Source organism: Oncorhynchus mykiss, chromosome 9, assembly GCF_013265735.2.
Source record: "Oncorhynchus mykiss isolate Arlee chromosome 9, USDA_OmykA_1.1, whole genome shotgun sequence".
NCBI lineage: Eukaryota > Metazoa > Chordata > Actinopteri > Salmoniformes > Salmonidae > Oncorhynchus > Oncorhynchus mykiss.
Genome location: NC_048573.1, coordinates 46,871,183 through 46,894,954, shown reverse-complemented (window position 1 = coordinate 46,894,954; position 23,772 = coordinate 46,871,183). Strand labels below are relative to the sequence as shown.

The 23,772-nt window shown below is 41.5% G+C and overlaps 1 protein-coding gene across 3 annotated transcripts in view; it reads left to right on the top strand.

Moving 5' to 3' along the window:
- Positions 1–23,772, top strand: part of LOC110532232 (forkhead box protein J3) — a 99,959-nt gene that overhangs the window by 61,527 nt on the left and 14,660 nt on the right. For 2 of the 3 annotated variants that reach the window (XM_021615948.2, XM_036988161.1), the window contains exons 4-7: positions 351–425; positions 10,701–10,784; positions 15,990–16,091; positions 19,341–19,463. In XM_021615948.2, the coding sequence (XP_021471623.2) occupies positions 351–425; positions 10,701–10,784; positions 15,990–16,091; positions 19,341–19,463 (384 nt within the window). The remainder of the gene's footprint in view (positions 1–350; positions 426–10,700; positions 10,785–15,989; positions 16,092–19,340; positions 19,464–23,772) is intronic. The other variant, XM_036988162.1, reaches the window with a different exon arrangement.

Genomic DNA, 23,772 nt, shown 5'->3' with positions numbered 1-23,772 from the left:
CCAGATTAAGCCGAGTCTTAGACTTGAATGCAGTTTTAAATGGAGGCATACTCTGCATCCGGAAAACCGGCCATTCAACTTTTCTTGAACTGTAAAACAATGGAGCATGGTGAATGAATAGATAATGCAGGTACTGACTGTATCTTCTTCTTACTAACAGGTGCCTGGGAGGGTGTGGTTGTCTGGTAGTTTGCGCAAAAGTATAATATTTATTCTTACTCATGCAGACCAAGTGAAAAGCTACTGGTCCTCTACTTTTTATGTATTGAAAAATGTATTATTTTCTATGCTGTTATGATTGTGTTAATGAAAACATGTCTATCTCCCCTCTTCTCTCTCTTTTCTCCCAGAACTCAATACGGCATAATCTGTCCCTGAACAAGTGTTTTCTCAAAGTGCCTCGCTCTAAAGACGACCCTGGGAAAGTAAGTATGTCCTGACCATTATAGTCTGAATACATATTTAACACGAGAACCGCTTGGCCTTGAGGGACCCCCCTTCAAGCTAAAGAGCAGTCATTCTGACAGTGTAATTAATACATTCCATATATATATATATGCTACACAAAAATGATTGTTTGGTTGGGTTGATGAAGGTAACATTTAGAATATGACAAATATATTTCAAATAACAATAGAATTTTCATTAGTTTATGTAAAAAAAAGAATAATTCAAGTGTTGAATTTTATTTGTGGAGTGCCTTTGTTACAACTATAAAACAGAAAGCATATTTGTAGGAATGCGGGAACAGCATATTTTTATAAAGACAAAATAAATAAAAACTAGCCACCTAGACACGCGGTCAAATGATGAAAACCCCAGTAGCCTAAAAATCAAGCACCAAGAGTGCTTGTTAAACAGTGAAAATCAGCACACAATCAATAATGGTGGCATAATGAACATCCAATAAGTGTGAATACATACAATAAGTGTGAATAGTACTCAAAAATAGTCCATTACTGTCAGCTCGTGCGTACATGGTGTGCATCTTCACGTAATGGCATCAGATGGAGCATGTCCATGTCACATAATGAAAGCTGGTGAGTATGTCGCTGATGTTGTTGTTTGCTTTGGGTCTGCTCTCTCAGTGATAGGATTTTGTGCTGATAATTGCCCGCAGCATTGTCACCGGCTTGTTCTATCTAAACAGTGCCATGCCTTCCTCGCCCCCATCTCACCGTTTTATTTGTTGGTGACGCTGGCACCTGCACAGTGCGCACCATTCTGACTTTGTTGCGCTAAGGTCTCGGGGCTGTACAGTGCCTTCAGAAAGTATTTTTACCTCATTTGCACACACTGTATATGGATGTTTCTATTGTGTTATTGACTGTGCGTTTGTTTATTCCATACTATGTGTTGTTTGTGTCATACTGCTTTTTCTTTATCTTGGCCAGGTTGCAGCTGTAAATGAGAACTTGTTCTCAACTGGCCTACCTGGTTAAATAAAGGTGAAATAAATTTAAAAAACATTCATACCCCTTGACTTATTCCACATTTTGTTTCTTTACAGTCCGAATTCAAAATTGATTAAAATAATTTAAAAAATGCTCACCCTCAATCTACACATAATACCACATAATGACAAAGTGAAAACAGGTTTTTAGAATTTTGGCATATTTATTGAAAATGACATAAATAAATATCAAATTTACATAAGTATTCACACCCCTTTCCTATGACACTACAAATTGAGCTCAGGTGCATCCAATTTCCTTTGATTATCCTTGAGATGTCACGACAACTTCATTGGAGTCCACTTGTGTCCAATTGTTTGGACATGATTTAGAAAGATACACCTTTCCATATAAGGTCCCACAGTGCATGTCAGAGCAGAAACTATACCATGAAGTCCAAGGAACTGTTCATAGGTCATATATCTGGGGAAGAGTTTAAAACAATTTCTACTATGTAGAAAGTTTCCAAGAGCACAGTGGTCTCCATCATTAGGAAATTGAAAAAATATGTAACTACCCAGACTCTGCCTAGAGCTGGCTGTCCGACTAAACTGAGCAAATGGGCAAGAAAGACCTTGGTCAGGGAGGTGACCTAGACCCCAATGACCACTGATAGAACTACAGAGTTCCTTGGCTGAGATGGGAGAACCTGCCAGAAGGACAACAGTCTCTACAGCACTTCATCAATCTGGGCTTCATGGGAGAGTGGCCAGACGGAAGGCACTCCTGAGAAAAAAATCACATGACAGCAGGCCTGGAGTTTACAAAAAGTCACGTGAAAAACTCAGAGCATAAGGCAAAAGATTTTGTGGTCTGATGAGAAAAATATAACTCCTTGGTCTGAATGCAAAGTGTTATGTCTGTAGAAAACCAGGCACAGCTCATCACCCGCCTAACACATCCCTATTGTGAAGCATGTGGCAGCATCATGCTATGGGGATGCTTTACAGCGGCAGGGACTGGGAGACTGGTAAGTATAGAGGGAACAGTGAATGGAGACAAATTCAGAAAAATCTTGATGAGAACCTATTTCAGAGTGCAAACGAGCTTAGACTGGTGCAAAGATTTACTTTCCAACAGAACAATGACTCCAAGCATACAGCCAAAGTAATGCTGGAAAGCTTTAAAACAAGAATGTGAAAGTCCATGAGTGGCCTAGACAAAGCCCAGACTTGAAACCCATTGAAAATCTGTGGAAAGACTTGAATATTGCTGTTCACTGCCTCTCCCCATCTAACTTTACAGAGCTTGAGAAAATATGCAAGAAAGAATGGGAGAACATTTTCAAATCCAGATGTGCAAAGCTGACACAGTACAGACATGCCCAAGAAGACTCAAAGCTGTAATCGCTGTCAAAGGTGCTTCTACAAAGTATTGACTCAGGGGTGTGAATACATTTGCAAACATTTCTAAAAACGTGGTTTCACTTTGTCATTATGGGGTATTTAACAGTGGTGTAAAGTACTTAAGTAAAACAACTTTAAAGTACTACTTAAGTAGTTATTTGGGTTATCTGTACTTTACTATTCATGTTTTTGACAGCTTTTACTTCACTACATTCCTAAAGAAAATAATGTACTTTTTACTCCATACATTTTCCAATTCAAGCACTGATCAAGAAGATATCCCTGGTCATCCCTACTGCCTCTGATCTGGCGGACTCACGAAACACAAATGCTTCGTTTGTAAATTATGTCTGAGTTTTGTAGTGTGCCCCTGGCTATCTGTAAATTTAAAAAATAAAACGTGTCTGCTTAATATTAGTAATTAGAAATTATTCATACTTTTACTTTTGATACTTAAGTATATTTAACCAAATACTTTTAGACTTTTACTCAAGTAGTATTTTACTGGGTTCTATTAAGGTATCTTTACTTTTACTCAAGTATGGGTACTTTTTCCACCACTGGTATTTAATCCATTTTGAATTCAGGCTGTAACAACAAAATGTGGAATAAGTCAAGGGGTATGAATACTTTCTGAAGGCACTGTAGATTCAGGCTGAGGCTCAGAATCAGAAGAATAATCATCATAGATGTCATGATTAATTTCTTTCCGACCATTTGAATTGTTTTCATTCAGATTTTGTAGCATCGCTAACACAGTATGTGCATCCAATCATCTTGATCTTCTTGCCATTGTAAATTACGCACGTTCTCACTGTTGTACTCCGAGATGGGCAGAGTAGACAGATAGGACTGCTTGGATTCGGTCGACTGATATAGGGTTTACCATTTTGAGATTATAATTAGAAATAGATCAATACAATATAATGGGTCATCCTGTTCTTCATTCACAATTGGTGATTACCCAATTATGCATCGTTCACCTCCCCTCGCTCATCAACTCACCCACTTTCCCCCTTTTTCCCCCTCTTTCTCCCCCATCATACTTTCCTTAATTTATTTCATCTGTTATATGTGTGAAATTAGTTTTGGTATAGTTTAGGTTCAGTTGAGGCAATTATCGGGGTGATTATCAAATGTGCACGGCACCTTTGGGGTGATTATCAACTGGGCATGGCACCGGGGCAACCGTGGAAAACCATTCAAAAAATGACATGCCCTCCTAAAACTCATTAAAATACTGTCAAGGACAGAGTGGGGCATGACTTAAAAATGTGCAGAGTAATATTATTTATTTTTTAAATCCATGAGCTGTCCAAATGACAGTTTTTCATGGTTCCAATTTTAACTTTGAATAGCCACCTGTTTTGGTATGAGAAAGCAGAGTCTGTGTTTCAGTGTGTTTCATATCAAATTGCCTACCAATGAGATTGACAATTGTTGATTAGACTTAATGTAAAAACAAACAATTGATGAAACCCTTTTTTACGTGAACATATATTTTTGTAATATTATTAAGTGTACTGTATCTGTGTCGAGTGAATGTAATAATATTGCAACAAAAAAAATCTACCTCCGACTTAGCCCCAAATCCCACGTGGTCAATTGCTGATTTATTAATTATGCCTAAAGTCTTGGTCATCTGGTTGGTTGAAGGTGGTGCAATTGCTGACACATTTTGCATAATGCCCCTCATTAAACATATAGGGAAAAATTGTTTCAATGAATGCATGGCCAGACTGAATCAGTGAAGTGTAACAATGGTGAAACAAAAATGATATGTTCAATCTGGATTCCAGGCTACCCTTCTTTTTCGGTTTTACCAATATTGTTTTGACCAAGGAGTGTTGAGCTCCGCCATAGGGATATGAACTGTTTGAAAAATGAATCAACTTAATAATTCAACTGGAATCCTCGGCCGAGGCCTGTAGTTTGACACATAGAGGTTTTCACCTGATTTAGCTCTACTTGGACCTGGCCAGAGCCTAAACTCGGGGGGTACCCACTGTGTAAAACAAGGGTAGCAATACATCTCTCTTGTTACTGTGATTGGTCACCTTAGAGACATAAATATAGCTAAATCATGTATGTATTCACATTATCAACTTGTTTTGGGTTATGAAACTGAGAGCGGATAATCCATGTGTGTGTTCCTATTAGGGCTGTCAGAGTTAATCAGTTAACTCAACTTTGTCATTTTAGTGCACCATTTTTTTTCTCAAAGTGTTCAAAACACACCGAAAACATCAAAAATACACTGCTCAAAAAAATAAAGGGAACACTAAAATAACACATCCTAGATCTGAATGAATGAAATATTCTTATTAAATACTTTTTTCTTTACATAGTTGAATGTGCTGACAACAAAATCACAAAAAAATTATCAATGGAAATCAAATTTATCAACCCATGGAGGTCTGGATTTGGAGTCACACTCAAAATTGAAGTGGAAAACCACACTACAGGCTGATCCAACTTTCATGTAATGTCCTTAAAACAAGTCAAAATGAGGCTCAGTAGTGTGTGTGGCCTCCACATGCCTGTATGACCTCCCTACAATGCCTGGGCATGCTCCTGATGGTCTCCTGAGGGATCTCCTCCCAGACCTGGACTAAAGCATCTGCCAACTCCTGGACAGTCTGTGGTGCAACATGGCGTTGGTGGATGGAGCGAGACATGATGTCCCAGATGTGCTCAATTGGATTCAGGTCTGGGGAACGGGCGGGCCAGTCCATAGCATCAATGCCTTCCTCTTGCAGGAACTGCTGACACACTCCAGCCACATGCGGTCTAGCATTGTCTTGCATTAGGAGGAACCCAGGGCCAACCGCACCAGCATATGGTCTCACAAGGGGTCTGAGGATCTCATCTCGGTACCTAATGGCAGTCAGGCTACCTCTGGCGAGCACATGGAAGGCTGTGCGGCCCCCAAAGAAATGCCACCCCACACCATGACTGACCCACCGCCAAACCGGTCATGCTGGAGGATGTTGCAGGCAGCAGAACGTTCTCCACGGCGTCTCCAGACTCTGTCAGATCTGTCACATGTGCTTAGTGTGAACCTGCTTTCATCTGTGAAGAGCACTGGGCGCCAGTGGCGAATTTGCCAATCTTGGTGTTCTCTGGCAAATGCCAAACGTCCTGCACGGTGTTGGGCTGTAAGCACAACCCCCACCTGTGGACGTCAGGCCCTCATACCACCCTCATGGAGTCTGTTTCTGACCGTTTGAGCAGACACATGCACATTTGTGGCCTCCTGGAGGTCATTTTGCGGGGCTCTGGCAGTGCTCCTCCTTGCACAAAGGCGGAGGTAGCGGTCCTGCTGCTGGGTTGTTGCCCTCCTACGGCCTCCTCCACGTCTCCTAATGTACTGGCCTGTCTCCTGGTGGCGCCTCCATGCTCTGGACACTACGCTGACAGACACAGCAAACCTTCTTGCCACAGCTAGCATTGATGTGCCATCCTGGATGAGCTGCACTACCTGAGCCACTTGTGTGGGTTGTAGACTCCGTCTCATGCTACCACTAGAGTGAAAGCACCGCCATTGTGTTGTTTAAGTGTACCCTTTATTTTTTTGAGCAGTGTACATTATCTATACAGCTAAAAACAATGCAAGCAATGTCAAAATAAGATGTCATTGAAGTTAGAGTGCTTTATCAAGTTACCAGATTTTGCATAAGTGATAACTTATAAATGCCACATGAGCTCAGTTCAACCCCATCAAAACCCAAAATAGAGGTTTGTTTTACTCCAAACTTTGTAAACCATGTAAATGTAAACAAACACTCTATAGCCTCAAAACATGGTTAAAACCATAATTTAGATGTTTTTAAATGTACAGCATGGTCAGTCCCTGCATCCGTAGCTCTGTGTATGAATTTGAGAATGATTACATTTCTCCAGGCCCTTCTCAGCTTTTTACCAAAACAGAGGCGGGTTGCCTGCTTTGTTATTGTTTCAATTAAGGACTCTAGCTTTAATTGTAAATCATGCCATTGTTGATGAAATGCTTTTTTTTCAATAAAGCTTTAATTGAAAATAATGCCATTGTTGATGAGATGCTTTTGTAATTAATTAGGCTATTTTCTCTTGAACCATATGGTTTATCCACTAGACTAGAAACTATTGTAGTGTAATATAGAACATCACCATCAACTGGATGTCACAATTTTGTTTGGTGGAAATTATCTAACCATTATGTAGGTTGGTGGAAATCCCCATCAACTTGAGGATGAGGGGGTCTCCATTATGTAGATGTGTAAAAATGATGTTGAATATTTTAATAATAAACTACATTTATCAATCTGACTCCATTACTATGTGAATGCTATAGGCCCATAATCGTATCCAGTGCGCATAGCCAAGGTTGCGAGCCTTGCATCACCCCTCGGAATACTATGAGATGCACGTCTAGGTTTACCGTTATGCAAGTATTAAGAGGCTAAGGAACAAGGAGATAATATCTTGCAATCATTGTCTTAGCATTCAATTATTGCGTTAACCTTCGCTCCGATATGCACAGAGAGACTGAGTATACAGTGCATTCTGAAACTATTCAGACCCCTTTCCACATTTTGTTACGTTACAGCCTTATTCTAAAATGGATAAGAAAATGTTTTATCAATCTAGACACAAATCTACATGACAAAGCAAAAACAGGTGTTGTATACATTTGTAAAAATGGATTAAAAAAAATGGATTTAAGTATTCAGACCTTTTACTCAGTACATTGTTGGAGCACCTGGCAGCGATTCTTCTTGGGTATGACACTACAAGCTTGGCAAACCTGTATTTGGGGAGTTTTTCCCATTCTTCTCTGCAGATCCTCTCAAGATCTGTCAGGTTGGATGGGGAGTGTTGCCGCACAGCTATTTTCAGGTCTCTCCAGAGATGTTCGATTTGATTCAAGTCCGGGCTCTGGCTGGGCCACTCAAGGACATTGAGACTTGTCCCAAAGCCACTCCTGCGTTGTCTTGGCTGTGTGCTTAGGGTTATTGACCTGTTGGAAGGTGAACTTTTGCCGCAGTCTGAAGTCATGTGTGCTCTGGAGCAGATTTTCATCAAGGATCTCTGTACTTTCCTCCGGTCATCTCTCCCCTGATCCTGACTAGTCTCCCAGTCCCTGCTGCTGAAAAACATCTCCACAGCATGAAGCTGCCACCACCATGCTTCACCGTAGGGATGGTATGGCCAGGTGATGAGCGGTGCCTGGTTTCATCTAGACATGACTCTTGACATTCACTTCAAAGAGTTCAATCTTGGTTTCATCAGACCAGAGAATCTTGTTTCTCATGGTCTGAGAGTCCTTTAGGTGCCTTTTGGCAAACTCCAAGTGGGCTGTCATGTACCTTTCACTGAGGAGTGGCTTTCGTCTGGCCACTCTACCATAAAGGCCTGATTGATGGAGATGGTTGTCCTTCTGGAAGGTTCTCCCATCTCCCCAGAGGAACTCTGGAGCTCTGTCTCCCCCGATTACACAGTTTGGCCGGGGCGGCCAGCTCTAGGAAGGGTCTTGGCGGTTCCAAACTTCTTCAATTTAAGAATTATGGAGGCCACTGTTCTTGGGGACCTTCAATGCTGCAGACATTTTTTGGATACTCTTCCCCAGATCTGTGCCTCAGCACAATCCTGTCTCGGGAGCTCTACTGACAATTCCTTCGACCTTATGGCTTGGTTTTTGCTCTGACATGCACTGTCAACTGTGGGACCTTATATAGACAGGTGTGTGCCTTTCAATGGAAACAGGATGCACTTGAGCTCAATTTCAAGTCACATAGCATAGGGTTCGAATATTTATGTAAATAAGGTATTTCTGTTTTTAACATTTTTATACATTTGCTAAAATGTTTTTTAAAAACTGTTCACTTTATCATTATGGGGTATGTGTAGATTGAGGGATTTTTTCAAATCCATTTTAGAATAAGGCTTTAACGTAACAAAATGTGTGAAAAGTGAAGGTGTTGTGTTACAGCCTGAATTCAAAATGGATTCAATATTTTTTTTAAATCTCACCCATCTACACACAATACCCCATATTGACAAAGTCAAAACATGTTTGTAGAATTTTCAGGTCTTGCCTACATTTCCAAGCAGATTTAAGACAAACTGTAACTCAGCCACTCAGGAACATTCACTCTTCTTGGTAAGCAATTCCAGTGTCGATTTGGCCTTGTGTTTTATTATTTTATTATTGTGCTGCTGAAAGGTGAATTCATCTCCCAGTGTTTGGTGGAAAGCAGACTGAACCAGGTTTTCCTCTATGATTTTGTCTGTGCTTAGCTTCATTCCATTTCCTTTTTATTCTGAAAAACTCCCCAGTCCATAATGATTACAAGTATACCCATAACTTGATGAAGCCACCACTATGGAGAGTGGTACTCAGGATTCCTTCTATTCACTCTGTCAATTAGGTTCGTATTGTGGAGTAACTACAATGTTGTTGATCCATTCTAAGTTTTCTCTTATCACAGCCATTAAACTCTGAAACTGTTTTAAAATCACCATTGGCCTCATGGTGAAATCCCTGAGCAATTTCCTTCCAAACCTATCCTTTGGCGTGACTTTGATAGTGAATCTATTTAGTTTTCTAAGTGGAGATCTCTCAACAGTAATTTTCACGAATAGTCGGTAACAAATATCAAAGCTAAGCAGGGCTGGGCTTGGTAAAAACCCTGGATAAGATAACAACGAGTAGTTGTACATAGATCACTGCTCCAGTAGGAGGTGCTGCCCAGCCTATTGTTTTTTTTCTGTGCTGGATATAACATTGAAGATCTGACGTTTTATAGGTACAAATTCAACATATCGAGTGCTTGGACTATAAGGTTCTATCAGCAAAAAGATGATTCTGAGATAATTGGCTTTAATGTTCTGAACCCTAATTGGTTTTAATGGTGTCATCTATTTTTATATTGTTTTGTTTTTTTACTTAAGAACATGAATTGGGGTAGTTGGAGTAATATAAAGGTAGGAAACATTGAAATGTGGTTACTGTAAACAGGTCCAACCTTTTTATGTGAGTAAAGTACATAGAAAATGTAACTAGAGGCCTGATGGAAACTTTGTCTGTAAATTGACCAAATATCGACTAACAAAATACACTAGACAAGGAGGGATCGTTTTGTGTTGATTAAATTCATTATGTGAGAGATGGCGGTGGAAACGCATTTATGCAAATATTGATATAATAACCATCATATAAAAGTAAACTTGGAGTCACACGATGATATATGTTGTGTGGTCCCGCGATAATGTGATGACTTGGAAAGCATGCAGATATTTACTCTACAGATGAAATAAATGATGAACTTCACAGGGTGGTGAAAGTGCACAGTGATGAGCTTGATGCTCCTTTCAATAAATATTGATGGTCTTATTCTGATGACATGATGATCGATTCTTGGTTGCCGTTTGACAAGAATAACCATAATAATGTCATCATGTAGGCTAGCCTACCCGCATTGTATACAGTATCTGCCAGCTGTTGGCTAGAGTGCACATGCCAAGACCAGAGTGGGCACATTCGCTATGTAACGCACACATTTTTTTTGTGACAAAACCATCAGTAGAGTTGAAAATGGCTGCAAACCTATTTAACTTGTATTTCATTATTCGATACATGAATTGAACCACAAAAGTTATATTTAGGTGCACTACATCATCACACAAAGCCTATTATCCACAACCAATCAATTTGATGGAAACACATCTCTGTTGGGAAAATATTATTTTTATGCAGATTTTATCATATTCACATGAAACCCTATCGCCGATTTCACCCTCAAAACAACATTTGATGACTTTTTTCAAATCCAATGTATTTTCCTTGTAAATACAACATTGATTCAACCAGTTTCTACCCAGTGGGTAGTGTTAATATATTGTTTGTTTTGGTTCCCAGGGGTCCTACTGGGCTATAGACACCAACCCTAAAGAGGACACACTGCCCACCAGACCAAAGAAGAGGCCGCGCTCTGGAGAAATGGTGAGTACTGGATTTCAAATTAGAGTGGACCAGGTGATCCCAAAAGACCGGTCATCAGGAGTCAGGACGAAAGCAACAGCTTCCGACACCGCTGAATTTTCCTCACATGGGCTGACATACAATTTACACTGGTCCTGTTAACGGTCATCTGCGGCTTGCACAAATGTAGCATATATACACTACCAGTCAAAAGTTTGGACACACCAACTCATTCAAGTTTTTTTTATTTTTTTATTTTTTACTATTTTCTACATCGTAGAATAATAGTGAAGACATCAAAACTATGAATAACACATGGAATCATGTAGTAACCAAAAAAGTGTTAAAACAAATTCTTCAAAGTATTCACCCTTTGCCTTGATGACCGCTTTGCACATTCTTGGCATTCACTCAACCAGATTCACCTGGAATGCTCTTCCAACAGTCTTGAAGGAGTTCCCACATATGCTGAGCGCTTGTTGGCTGCTTTTCCTTCACTCTGCGGTCCAACTCATCCCAAACCATCTATATTTGGTTGAGATCAGTTGATTGTGGAGGCCAGGTCATCTGATGCAGCAATCCATCACTCTCCTTCTTGGTCAAATAGCCCTTACACAGCCTAGAGGGGTGTTGGGTCATTGTCCTGTTGAAAAACAAATGAGCGCAAACCAGATGCGCAAACCAGATGCGCAAACCAGATGGGATGGCGTATCACTGCAGAATGCTGTGGTAGGCATGCTGGTTAAGTGTGCATTGAATTCTAAATAAATATCCAACAGTGTCATCAGAAAAGCACCCCACACCATCATACAGATTTCCACCAGTCTAATGTCCATTGCTCGTGTTTCTTGGTCCAAGCAACTCTCTTCTTATTATTGGCATCCTTTAGTAGTGGTTTCTTTGCAGCAATTCGACCATGAAGACCTTATTCATGAAGTCTCCTCTGAACAGTTGATGTTGAGATGTGTCTGTTACTTGAACTCTGAAGCATTTATTTGGGCTGCAATCTGAGGCGCAGTTAATTCTAATGAACTTATCCTCTGTAGCAGAGGTAACTCTGGGTCTTCCATTCCTGTGGCAGTCCTCATGAGAGCCAGTTTCATCATAGCGTTTGATGGTTTTCGCGACAGCACTTGAAGAAACTTTAAAAGTTCTTGAAATGTTCCGAATTAACTGACTTCCATGTCTTAAAGTAATGATGGACTGTTGTTTCTCTTTGCTTATTTCAGCTCTTCTTGCCATAATGTGTTTTTTTTTACCAAATAGGGCTATCTTCTGTATACCACCCCTACCTTGTCACAACACAACTGATTGGCTCAAACGCATTAAGAAGGAAAGAAATTCCACAAATTACCTTTTAACAAGGCACACCTGTTAATTGAAATGTATTCCAGGTGACTACCTCAAAGCTGGTTGAGAATGCCAAGAGTGTGCAAAGCGGTCATCAAGGCAAAAGGTGGCTACTTTGAACAATCTCAAATATAAAATATATTTTGATTTATTTAACACTTTTTTTTTTGTTGGTTGCTATATGATTCCATATGTGTTATTCCATAGTTTTGACATTTTCACTATTATTCTAGAATGTAGAAAATAGTAAAAATAAAGAAACACTCTAGAATGAGTAGTTGTGTCCAAACTTTTGACTGGTACTGTATACTGAACAAAACTATAAACGCAACATGTAAAGTGTTGGTCCCATGTTTCATGAGCTGAAATAAAATATCCCAGAAATGTTCCATACGCACAAAAAGCTTATTTCTCTCAAATGTTGTGCGCACATTTGTTTACATCGCTGTTAGTGAGTATTTCTCATTTGCCAAGATAATCCATCCACCTGACAGGTGTCAAGAAGCTATTTTATTTCAGCTCATGAAACATGGGACCAATACTTTACATTTTGCATTTATATTTTTGTTCAGTGTATATAAGAGACGATAATCAATTGTTCCTCGTCAGATCAATATAAATGTAACAAATTCCTAAACAAATTCTAGGCTACCGTGTATGGACATTGAGTTTTGCATTTTATGCTTAATGTAAAACGTCTCATGATCCTGTCTCATTTCGGCCAACAGTTATCACCTATCTACTTTGAGATGGTGATATCATGCTGTGAAAAATCACGTCTCTTCTGCCCCTATAGAATTAGCACTATACCACTGGCATTCAGTGACCTGAGTGCCTGAATGAACACGGCGCTGCAGCTCACTGAGCCCTGAGCAGTAGCAAGCCTACTCTCCCCCTTCGCATCTACCACTGCCCTACCCATCACCACGGAAACAAAGCAGGGATAGAGTGCCAAAGTGCACAATCATCACAGCCCAATGAGAAGAGGAAGGGGGGGGGGCAAGCAGAAGAGAGAGGGAGGGGAAGAACGGAAGGGAGAGGGTGAGAGCGACAGGAAGGGGGAAAGAAAGCAAAAGAGTGAACGAGAGGGAGAGAGAGTGGAAAGGGGAAAGAGCAGGAAGGAAGAGAACAAGAGAGAGAGGAAGAGCGAGAGGGAGTGGAGAGAAAAGAGGTAGAGTATTCTAGGCTTCTTTTCCAGTTAATTAACACACAAGGCCCTAGGCTTCCGTTAAACATATTTTCTTCTGTTTTTTTTTTTGTCACAAACATTAATTCAGAACCTAGTCATTTTTTATTACGCGTAAGCCCTATGACCCTTTTAGTACGCTTCGGTTGCATTGCTGGCAGATTTGCAAGAGTTGTCAGATTGGCTCACAGAAATATAGCTGTCTCTCACTGTCAAAAGAGTGTGTGTTCCATATTAGTTCTCTAGATCTATTGGCAACAGACAAAGCATTTTAGAATGTGGTTTTCAATGCAGTATAGTGCATTTGGAAAGTATTCAGACCCCATGTCTTTTTCCACATTTTGTTACATTACATCCTTATTCTGAAATGGATTAAAAAGTATTTTTTCCCCTCAATCTACACACAATACCCCATAATGACAAAACAAAAAACAGATTTGTAGACATTTTTGCAAACAAAAAATGTAATGTTACATTTACATAAGTATTCAGACCCTTTACTCAGTACTTTGTTGGAGCACCTTTGGCCGCGATTACAGCCTTGAGTCTTCTTGGGTATGATGCTTGGCACATCTGTGTTTGGGGATTTTATCCCAATCTTCTCTGCAAATCCTCTCAATCTCTGTCAGGTTGGGTGGGGAGCGTCGCTGCACAGCTATTTATAGGTCTCTCCAGAAATGTTCGATCCAGTTCAGGTCCGGGCCCTGGATGGACGACTCAAGGACATTCAGACTTGTCCCGAGCCAATCCTGCGTTGTCTTGGCTGTGTGCTTAGGGTTGTTGACCTGTTGGAAGGTGAACCGTCGCCCCAGTCTGAAGTCCTGAGTGCTCTGAAGCAGGTTTTCATCAAAGATCTCTCTGTATTTTGCTCTGTTATTTTTTCCCTCAACCTGACTGGTCTCCCAGGTCTCACATGCTTCACCGTAGGGATGGTGCCAGTGGCATTCAGGCCAAAGAGTTCACTCTTGGTTTCATCAGACCAGATAATCTTCATTCTCATGGTCTGAGAGTCTTAAGGTGGCTTTTGGTAAACTCCAAACAGAGGAGTGGCTTCCATCTGGCCACTACCAAAGGCCTGATTGGTAGAGTGCTGCAGAGATGGTAGTCCTGCTGGAATGTTTTCCAATCTCCACAGAGGAACTCTGGAGCTCTCAGAGTGACCATCAGCTTCTTGGTCTCTCCCTGACCAAGGACCTTCTCCCCCAATTGCTCAATTTGGCAAGGTGGCCAGCTCTAGGAAGAGTCTTGGTGGTTCCAAAGTTCTTCCATTTTAGAATGATGGAGGCCACTGTGTTCTTGGGGACCTTCAATGCAGCAGACATTTTTAGGCTACTCTTCCCCAGATCTGTGCCTTGACACTATCCTGTCATGGAGCTCTTCGAACAATTCCTTCGACCTCATGGCTTTTTTTTTGCTCTGACATGCACTGTCAACTGTGGGACCTTGTATAGACAGGTGTGTGCCTTCCCAAATCATGTCCAATCAATTGAATGTACCACAGGTGGACTCCAATCAAGTTGTAGAAACATCTCAAGGATGATCAATGGAAACAGGATGCAGCTGAGCTCAATTTCGAGTCTCATAGCAAAGTGTCTGAATACTTGTGTAATAAGGTATTTCTGTTTGTGATGCACATATCATAGCCATTGTTTGTCTGTAAGGTGAGTAGTCCATCTAACTGTTCTTCTGTGGTATATAAAGTGGTCAAATAGCAAATAAAATGTTGTTAGGGCCGAGGCACCAACTATTCTTTCTTGTAGGCATACAGGAGGACTAATTCATCTCTCCTCATACACTCTTGAATCAAGCCATTCTTCCCAAATACACAGACCTCTGTCATGGATCTTGCAACTCTCTCCCCTCTTTTGGAGCTTATCATAAATTAAAGTTGCATTGTTGCAAACCAATCCTCTTTCAGTAAGCAGTTTTGGGAGCCAGGCAAGTGAGGGTAGACAAAATGGTGAAAGATACATTTTGTGTCTGTAATAATTATTAATATTATGTTATGGTTTACTGTAGACTATACCAGCTCAATATTATATGCTATCTATCCCATCAATGTTCTGTGGAGCAGTGTTGTAAAGTACTTAAGTAAAAATACTTAAGTACTTTACATTTTTTGGGGTTATCTGTACTTTACTATTTATATTTTTGACAAGTTTTACTTCGATACATTCCTTATGAAAATAATGTACTTTTTATTCCATATATTTCCCTGACAAAAAAAAGTACTTGTTATATTTTGAATGCTTAGCAGGACAGGAAAATTGTCAAATTCACACTTATCAAGAGAACATCCCTGGTCATCCTTACTGCCGCTGATCTGGCGGACTCACTAAACACACATGCTTTGTTTGTAAATTATGTCTGAGTGTTGGAGTGTTCCCCTGGCTAAAAAACAAGAAAATAGTGCAGTCTCGTTTACTTTATGTAAGGAATTTTAAATGATTTATACTTTTACTTTTGATATTTAAGTATATTTTAGCAATTACATTTGATATTTAAAACCAAATATTTTTACTCAAATGGTATTTTACTGGTTGACTTTCACTTGAGTAATTTTCTATTAAGTTATCTTTACTTTTACTCAAGTATGACAATTGGGTACTTTTTCCACCACTGCTGTAGAGCGAGACCAAGAGACAGCCCTCTCCCATCCCTCCCTTATATTACTCTGTCCTATTCTCCAGGCCTCCACCCCCTACAGCCTGGAATCGGAGTCCCTGCGAATGGACTGTATCATGTACGGAGATGCCTCTCCCACTCTGGCAATCAACACTGTGACTAACAAGGTCTGTCGTAATGACATGCAAACCCATACACCTCTGGGGCAGTATTGTAACACTGGTCATCTTTGTTCAAGGTAGTGATATTAATGGCGCCCATCTTTATTACCGAAGTCAACGTATGCTGGTACGAAGAACTACCTTAAAATAGGCAAAAAATAGGTTTCCAGTTGGCACATTGTGGGCGAGGAGAGAATCTCTATAGTCGTAATAGCCTACTATTTTCCTCCTTCTGGTAGCGCTCCACTTTTTCCTTTGATACCAACGGTGAGGAAAAGGGGTAGGGAAAATGGAGAATGAGCTGTTTGCCAAATACATTTTCCCAAATTGTATGTGTAAGTCAAGCACATAACTACGTGTTATTTTGTAGTTAGCTCCTTAGCTACGTCGTCATTACGACGAAGGTAGTTAGCTACAGCGTTTAGTCAACTAAGCAAGAACACTTTGTTGCCCGCACATGCTTTGATCTCCACAGCGGTAGTAGGCGCGAGTGCATTGACGAGCAAGGAAACGTGCGGTGTTGCGTAAATGGAAACAGACAAGGCATACAGAGATGTTACGCTAATACCGTCCTTCACAGAAAGTTATGATAAACTATTACAGTAGTAGGCCTATGTTAATTAACCCCCTAGGGTCGATTGACGATCTAATTAACATTTAAAAAAATCCCCATTAAAAGTTGTCTGTTTGTGCTAGAGATATATATGTTTTTTTTTTATATATATACAGGATTTGAGTCCCTGGCGGCGTAGTGTGTTACTGATGGTAGGCTTTGTTACTTTGGTCCCAGCTCTCTGCAGGTCATTCACTAGGTCCCCCCGTGTGGTTCTAGGATTGTTGCTCACCATTCTTGTGATAATTTTGACCCCACGGGGTGAGATCTTGCGTGGAGCCCCAGATCGAGGGAGATTATCAGTGGTCTTGTATGTCTTCCATTTCCTAATAATTGCTCCCACAGTTGATTTCTTCAAACCAAGCTGCTTACCTATTGCAGATTCAGTCTTCCCAGCCTGGTGCAGGTCTACAATTTTGTTTCTGGTGTCCTTTGACAGCTCTTTGGTCTTGGCCATAGTGGAGTTTGGAGTGTGACTGTTTGAGGTTGTGGACAGGTGTATTTTATACTGATAACAAGTTCAAACAGGTGCTATTAATACAGGTAACGAGTGGAGGACAGAGGTCTGTGAGAGCCAGAAATGTTGCTTGTTTGTAGGTGACCAAACACTTATTTATTATCCTACAATGTGATTTTCTGGATTTTTTTTCTCATTTTGTCTGTCATAGTTGAAGTGTACCTATGATGAAAATTACAGGCCTCTCTCATCTTTTTAAGTGGGAGAACTTGCACAATTGGTGGCTGACTAAATACTTTTTGCCCCACTGTATATGGGCTGCGTCGCAATCTATGTCGTTAGTGTCGGCCTTCCGCACCTGCGTTGTCAGTCCAAGAGACATCCCTAAAATTGCTCTTCTCAGGAAAACATTTGTAGCGGGTGAACTGTTAGGCCTACACGTTGTTTTTCTCTGTTTGTTCCACGAACCCTACAAGCCCCACGGGACTCGTTTGAAGTTGTTTCCACTGATGTGCCAACTTCTGTCTGGTGCATCAAACCGTTTGGGCAACAAACTAATATGACCCCACTATGGAAAGGGGAGACTCACGAACACGATGGTGTTCTACGACAGATACAAGCGTCACGGAACTCGTCTTAAGGTAACCCGGTACCGGTTTAAAAAGTGAAGGGAAGTATGGAAGTAGTTTTGTGCCAGCAAAAAAATGGGATTAAATTTGTCAATTTTTGTGGGGATAATTTATTAGCCTTCTTATCTTCTAGATATAGGAACGACACTTCAAAACCTTATTCCTTATTGTTTCATTTTTGAATGTCTGTTTTGCCATTTATGATTGTGTTATTCAATGCATTTCTATGGGCTATAGCAGTAAAGGCCAAATTCAATATTTGATCAATGAATTATACCTACAGGGGTCCTAAAATTCAAAATCAAATACCTAAATGATCCATGGTATGACCATCTTAAAATAATCCCATATGTTCGCTTCGTAGAACCCCCCCCCAAAGGCTTTTTAAGGGTTAATCAGTTCACGATCTGTAGCTAAATGTCAACAGTAGGCTGCTAATGATGTGATAATAGTTAGTTTACCACTGACAACAAGGCATGTTGAATAAATGGTAGCCTAGTAGTCAGACCTAACTTGATGCATTATGTCAGAGATGGAGATCTGAAACAAGCTTATATAGGCCTAGTTCAGTTGTTTCATATTCCAAATAGCCTACTGTAAACTAGACTACTACATCCAGTGCATCCAGTAATTGAATTAGTCAGAATTTTCTCCCCAAACAAAATTAAGACAGTTTACTTTTTCACTAGACTATCCACATTAAGACACCTATTAATTAGAATAATCATTACCCCTAAGTTTAACTTAGAAACATTTGAAAGTTTCATAGAGACCACCTCAATTTAATGTAGAATCAAACAGAATACTTCTGTGTTGGCTACATTGTTTGCTATAATTTCAATGGATACTTAGGGACTTCCCCAGAGTCAGATGATGTCTCTGCATGTAGTGTGAAAGAAGTTGCTAACTAGCGCTAGAGAAATTGCTAACTAGCTTTAGTGCAATGACTGGAAATAGCATGCTAGCAAATACCCATAGACTTCGCAGATACCCATAGACTTCCAGTCATTGTGCTAACGCTAGTTAGAATTGGCTCGCAAAACTACCTCTATCTTCCTTCATACTGTACACAGAGACATACAAATGGTATCCATGTGTTCATCTGACTCTGGTAAGTAGATAAATCCCTAAGTATCCCTTTTAGACTCTAGGTTTTTAGAAATGGCATTTACAGGTTTTTCAAATGCAAATGCTCCAACCTCCTGAGGGGGGAGTTGACTAACCCCCTCCGTACCTCCCCCTACCCAACCTTAGACCAGCACCACTTTGTCAGAAAATCCTAGGGAGAACCCTGATTTGTACATTTAAATGTATTTCTAGTTTGCTACTGAAGAGCAGAAAATGACCATGTACCCATAAGTCTTCTGCCAACATCAATATTAGGCCAAAAAAGTGCATTTGCCTTTGATTTGAGCAGTGTGGGTGCCCCCGCCGCGCTGAAGTGGTACTCATAACAATTCTTCAAACTTGGCAGGTCTGTTATTCCAGCAAGTGATATAAACATTGGCCATCTTTGTTCCAGTTGGGGATATTAACAACCACCATCTTTGTTCCAGGTAGTGTTGTACAAGACTGAGCAGGAGGACAGCGACAGCCCCAGGAGCAGCCTCAATAACAGCCTCTCTGACCAGAGCCTGGCCTCAGTCAACCTCAACAGCATCGTGCACAGCTACACGCCGGTACGTCACGCACCTCACTTAATAACACCGCTAACGCTGCCGCAACAGGACGTTTCATGTCCAACGGCTTGAGGAGAACGAAAGCTATACTAAGACTGTGACCCATGGGGCTCTTTATTCCCTTTTATATTGCTACTTTTAACCAGGACCCATATGACTCTGGTCAAGAGTAATGCACTATATGTAATAGGGTGCCATTTGGGGCAGAGAATAAGTGTTGTGTCAAATGGTAGAGATAGGGAACATCTAAACCTGACTGCCTATATAGATTTGAGTGACCTTTGCTTGAAAAATTATATTTATTTTATTTGTCATTTGAAGTCTTAGTGGGAATCTGCCATTGTTGCTATTGGTCGACCTTTACTGCTGTACACGACTTCAGTCTTGGATCAGAGTGGACTTTTCCCAGCCAGTGTTTGCTTCAGTGGTTATTGGGGCAATGCTGCTCATGTGTGTAGTAGGATGTCCCTTGGGGGTTATTTTAGATCATCATACTACATGGTGTCAGAAGTGGTTTTAAAATTCACGTAAACGTGAAGGACGTACCAAGTAAATCATACATTCAGGCTGTTTCAAAGGGAGGGAACAGTGCTGGAGATAAAACAGTGCATATCATTATTGTGCTAGCTAACGAGCAAGGACTAAGTTACTGCTAAGCAACATGTTGCAAGAGGAAGAAGCTGGCGGGATTTCAGGGTTTGCGACTCCAAGTTCAACGGGCTCTGGCGCAAACACGGACAGGCCAGTGGCTAGGTGCTGACGGATTTCGCATTAGTCCCCCGGATAATTTTGTTTGTATGGACATTCAAAACTGGCCGAAATGGATCAGGCGCGTTGAAAGGTACAGGGTAGCATCAGGCTTAAACGTGAAAAATGAGGCATTTCAAGTTAATACACTCATCTACTCTATGGGTGATGAAGCCGAGGATATATTAAATGCTTCAACGTTGACCGAGGAAGAGAAACTTAACTACAGGGCCGTTAAAGACTGTTTTGAAAGAGCTAGGTTTAAAATGCGCAAACAGGAGCAGGGTGAAACCACTGACAGTTTTATCACAGCTGTTCACAAACTAGCAGACCATTGTCAGTTTGGCGCGCTCAGGGAAGAGCTGATCCGAGATCGGATTGTAGTATGAATAAGAAATATATCACTTTCTGAAAAGTTACAGTTGGATTCCCAGCTTACCTTGTCCAAAGCTGTAAACCAGGTTAGGCAGAGTGAGACAGTAAAAAGACAGCAGACGATACTGCGCGACAGCAGCTCCTTGCAGAACGAAGAGAGTGGGGAAATACATGCATTTTCATACAGAGCTAAAACAACGGAGGGGAACACAGAACAGAGACAGACGTGGAGAAAACAATCACAGACAGCACCAGTAGCTAGTTCAAGTGTTTTTTGCAAATGTGGGAAATCCCCTTTCCACAGATGGAAAGATTGCCCAGCAAAGGATGCGGAATGCAGGACATGTCACAGGAGAGGAGACTTTTCAGCTGTCTGTCGATTAAAGCAAATGCATGGGGTTTCAGAGTAGGTACAGCAGGACAGCATCTTTCTGGGAGAAGTAAAGGGAAACAATACTGGCTGGCATTCAGACATTAAACTCAATGGGGAGGTTGTGTCATTTAAACTAGGCACTGGGGCAGCAGTGACAACTATCCCAACTTGGCTGTATAGCTATAGCAGAGATGGCCCTTTGCTCTCTACAAACAAAAAACTGAAAAGGCCCAGTAATAACATTTTACCAGTGGTAGGGCACTTGGTGATTAAACTGGAGAGTAAAGACAAAAGTGCCATCCAGCCTGTCTTCGTCATTGACTCTCTAGCCAGACCGTTGCTGGGGCTGCCAGCAATTGAAGCATTGCAACTCATTGAGAGAGTGAGCGAACTGGAGGACCCAGGTGAGGTTTTCAAAAATAAATTCCCAAAAGTGTTTTTTGGTCTAGGAAGGATAGAAGGTGACTACAACATCCACCTGAAAGAGGATGCTGTCCCCTATGCCCTTACCACCCCCTGCCGGGTGCCTATCCCTTTATTGGCCAGAGTAAAGGAAGAGTTGGGGAGGATGGAAGAAACTGGGGTGGTGTCTAAAATAGAGAGTCCCACAGACTGGTGTGCAGGGATGGTAGTGGTGCCAAAAGCCAATGGGGAAATAAGGATCTGTGTGGACATGACTAAATTGAATGAGGCACTCTGCAGAGAGAGACACATCTTACCTTCTGTTGAGTAGTCACTGGCTAAGTTGGATGGCTCACAAGTCTTCACAAAGCTGGATACCCGCTCAGGTTTCTGGCAGATACCGCTGTCATCAGAGAATAGGACACTCACAACATTTATAACACCGTTTGGCCGTTACTGTTTTGCCATTTGGAATCTCTTCCGGTCCTGAGCATTTCCAAAGACTCATGTCCCAGCTGTTGGATGGGCTGAGTGGCGTCATAGTCCACGCGGACGATGTGCTCGTGTGCGGAAGGGATAGGGCAGAACATGATGTAAGGCTCACAGCAGTTCTGACCCGACTCCAGAAGACTGGCCTGACACTCAATGAAAAATGCACTTTTGCACAATCAGAGGTCTTGTTCTTGGGACACAAAATCAGTGCAGCTGGAATAGAGCCGGACCCAGAGAAGATCAGCGCCATCACATATATGCCCAGACCCCAGAATGTTGCTGAAGTCAGGACCTTCTTAGGCATGGCCACACATGTGGGTAAGGTCCTCCCACAGTTCTCAGATACAACCAAACTTCTGAGAGTCTTACTAGCCAAAGAGAATGACTGGTCATGGGGTCACATGCAACAGGTAGCGTTTGACAAAATCAAAGGAGATCTGGCCTCACAGAGAGTGCTGGCCCAGTACCGTCCCCACGCTAAGACAAAAGTATCAGCAGATGCATCATCCTTTGGGCTAGGGGCGGTCCTCACACAGATGCAGGACAACATGGAGTGGCGTCCAATAGCATACATCTCCCGAAGCTTATCCGACACAGAGCAAAGATATGCTCAATTGGAGAAGGAGGCGTTGGCTATCACATGGGCATGTGAAAGGCTCAGCCAATACCTTATTGGCCTGCAGTTTACAGCAGAGACTGATCACAAGCCACTGTTGGCTTTGTTAGGGACAAAAGCACTGGATGACTTGCCTCCCAGAGTTCTGCGCTTCTGCCTCAGATTACTGAGGTTCACCTACAAGATGGTGTATGTGCCAGGGAAGGCACTGACCACAGCAGATGCACTCTCCAGGGCCCCAATTAAACGTCCATTATCAGAGGAGGAGCAATGTCTAGAGGGTGAGGTACAGGTGTCCATTAATGCAATAAGGGACAGTCTACCTGCATCTCAGACCAAACTGCAGCAGATTGCAGAGGAGCAACAACGAGACCACATCTGCCAACAGATAGTACAGCAGTGCAAAAAGGGATGGCCCAGGCAGGAGGAACTGCCTCAACTGCTGAAGCCCTATTGGGTGCACCAACGTGACTTCCACTGTAATGGAGACCTTCTCATGAAAGGACAACAGATAGTTATTTGCAAATAAATACCGATGATGAAAATTACAGGCCTCTCTCATCTTTTTAAGTGGGAGAACTTGCACAATTGGTGGATGATTAAATACTTTTTTGCCCCACTGTATGTAGGACATGCGAGGGTTAGGTTAATAAACAGGCTGGAGCTAGAAACTCGTTGTCGCGTGTCCTTATTTTAGATCATACTACAATGTGAGGCTGTGTTATTGTTTGTGTCTGAGGCCACAGCTGTGTAACACAGTCACTACTCACACACAGCCCCTTAACTATTCCAGGTCTACCACAAACACAGTGGAAATACCTGGAGTAGGGTGGTGTGCATGAACACACTACTGAGGCGAGGGTTAAATTCGTACCTAAAGGGTTGTTTCTTTGGGGAATTAAGGGGTAGAGTAGAAACAAAACTGAACATTTGCTTTGTAAGAGCCTGTGTCTTACTGTTCATCACAGGGCATTTGGTTTGTTCTCCAGTGGAAACTAGAAACCACCTGTTTTCTCAACCTAATCCTTACCGGGCACCTAGGATTGCCACAAACGGTTTATTTAAACCAAGGCACTCCTGTGGTGTTGTAGCGTCTACTTTTTCATGGTCTGTAGTGTCGGCCAAAGCAAAGAACCCCAAAGACTTAGTCCACTATGTGCTATAGGTCAAATGTGGGTGCAGTGTGGGAACCAATATGGGCCTCTGTGACTGTGAGTAGACAATGTGGTCCTAACTGAATTCTATGCTTTAGTATCATTGGAAGAAAGTGCTAAAATGGACATAGAAAGGTATCTGCTAAAATA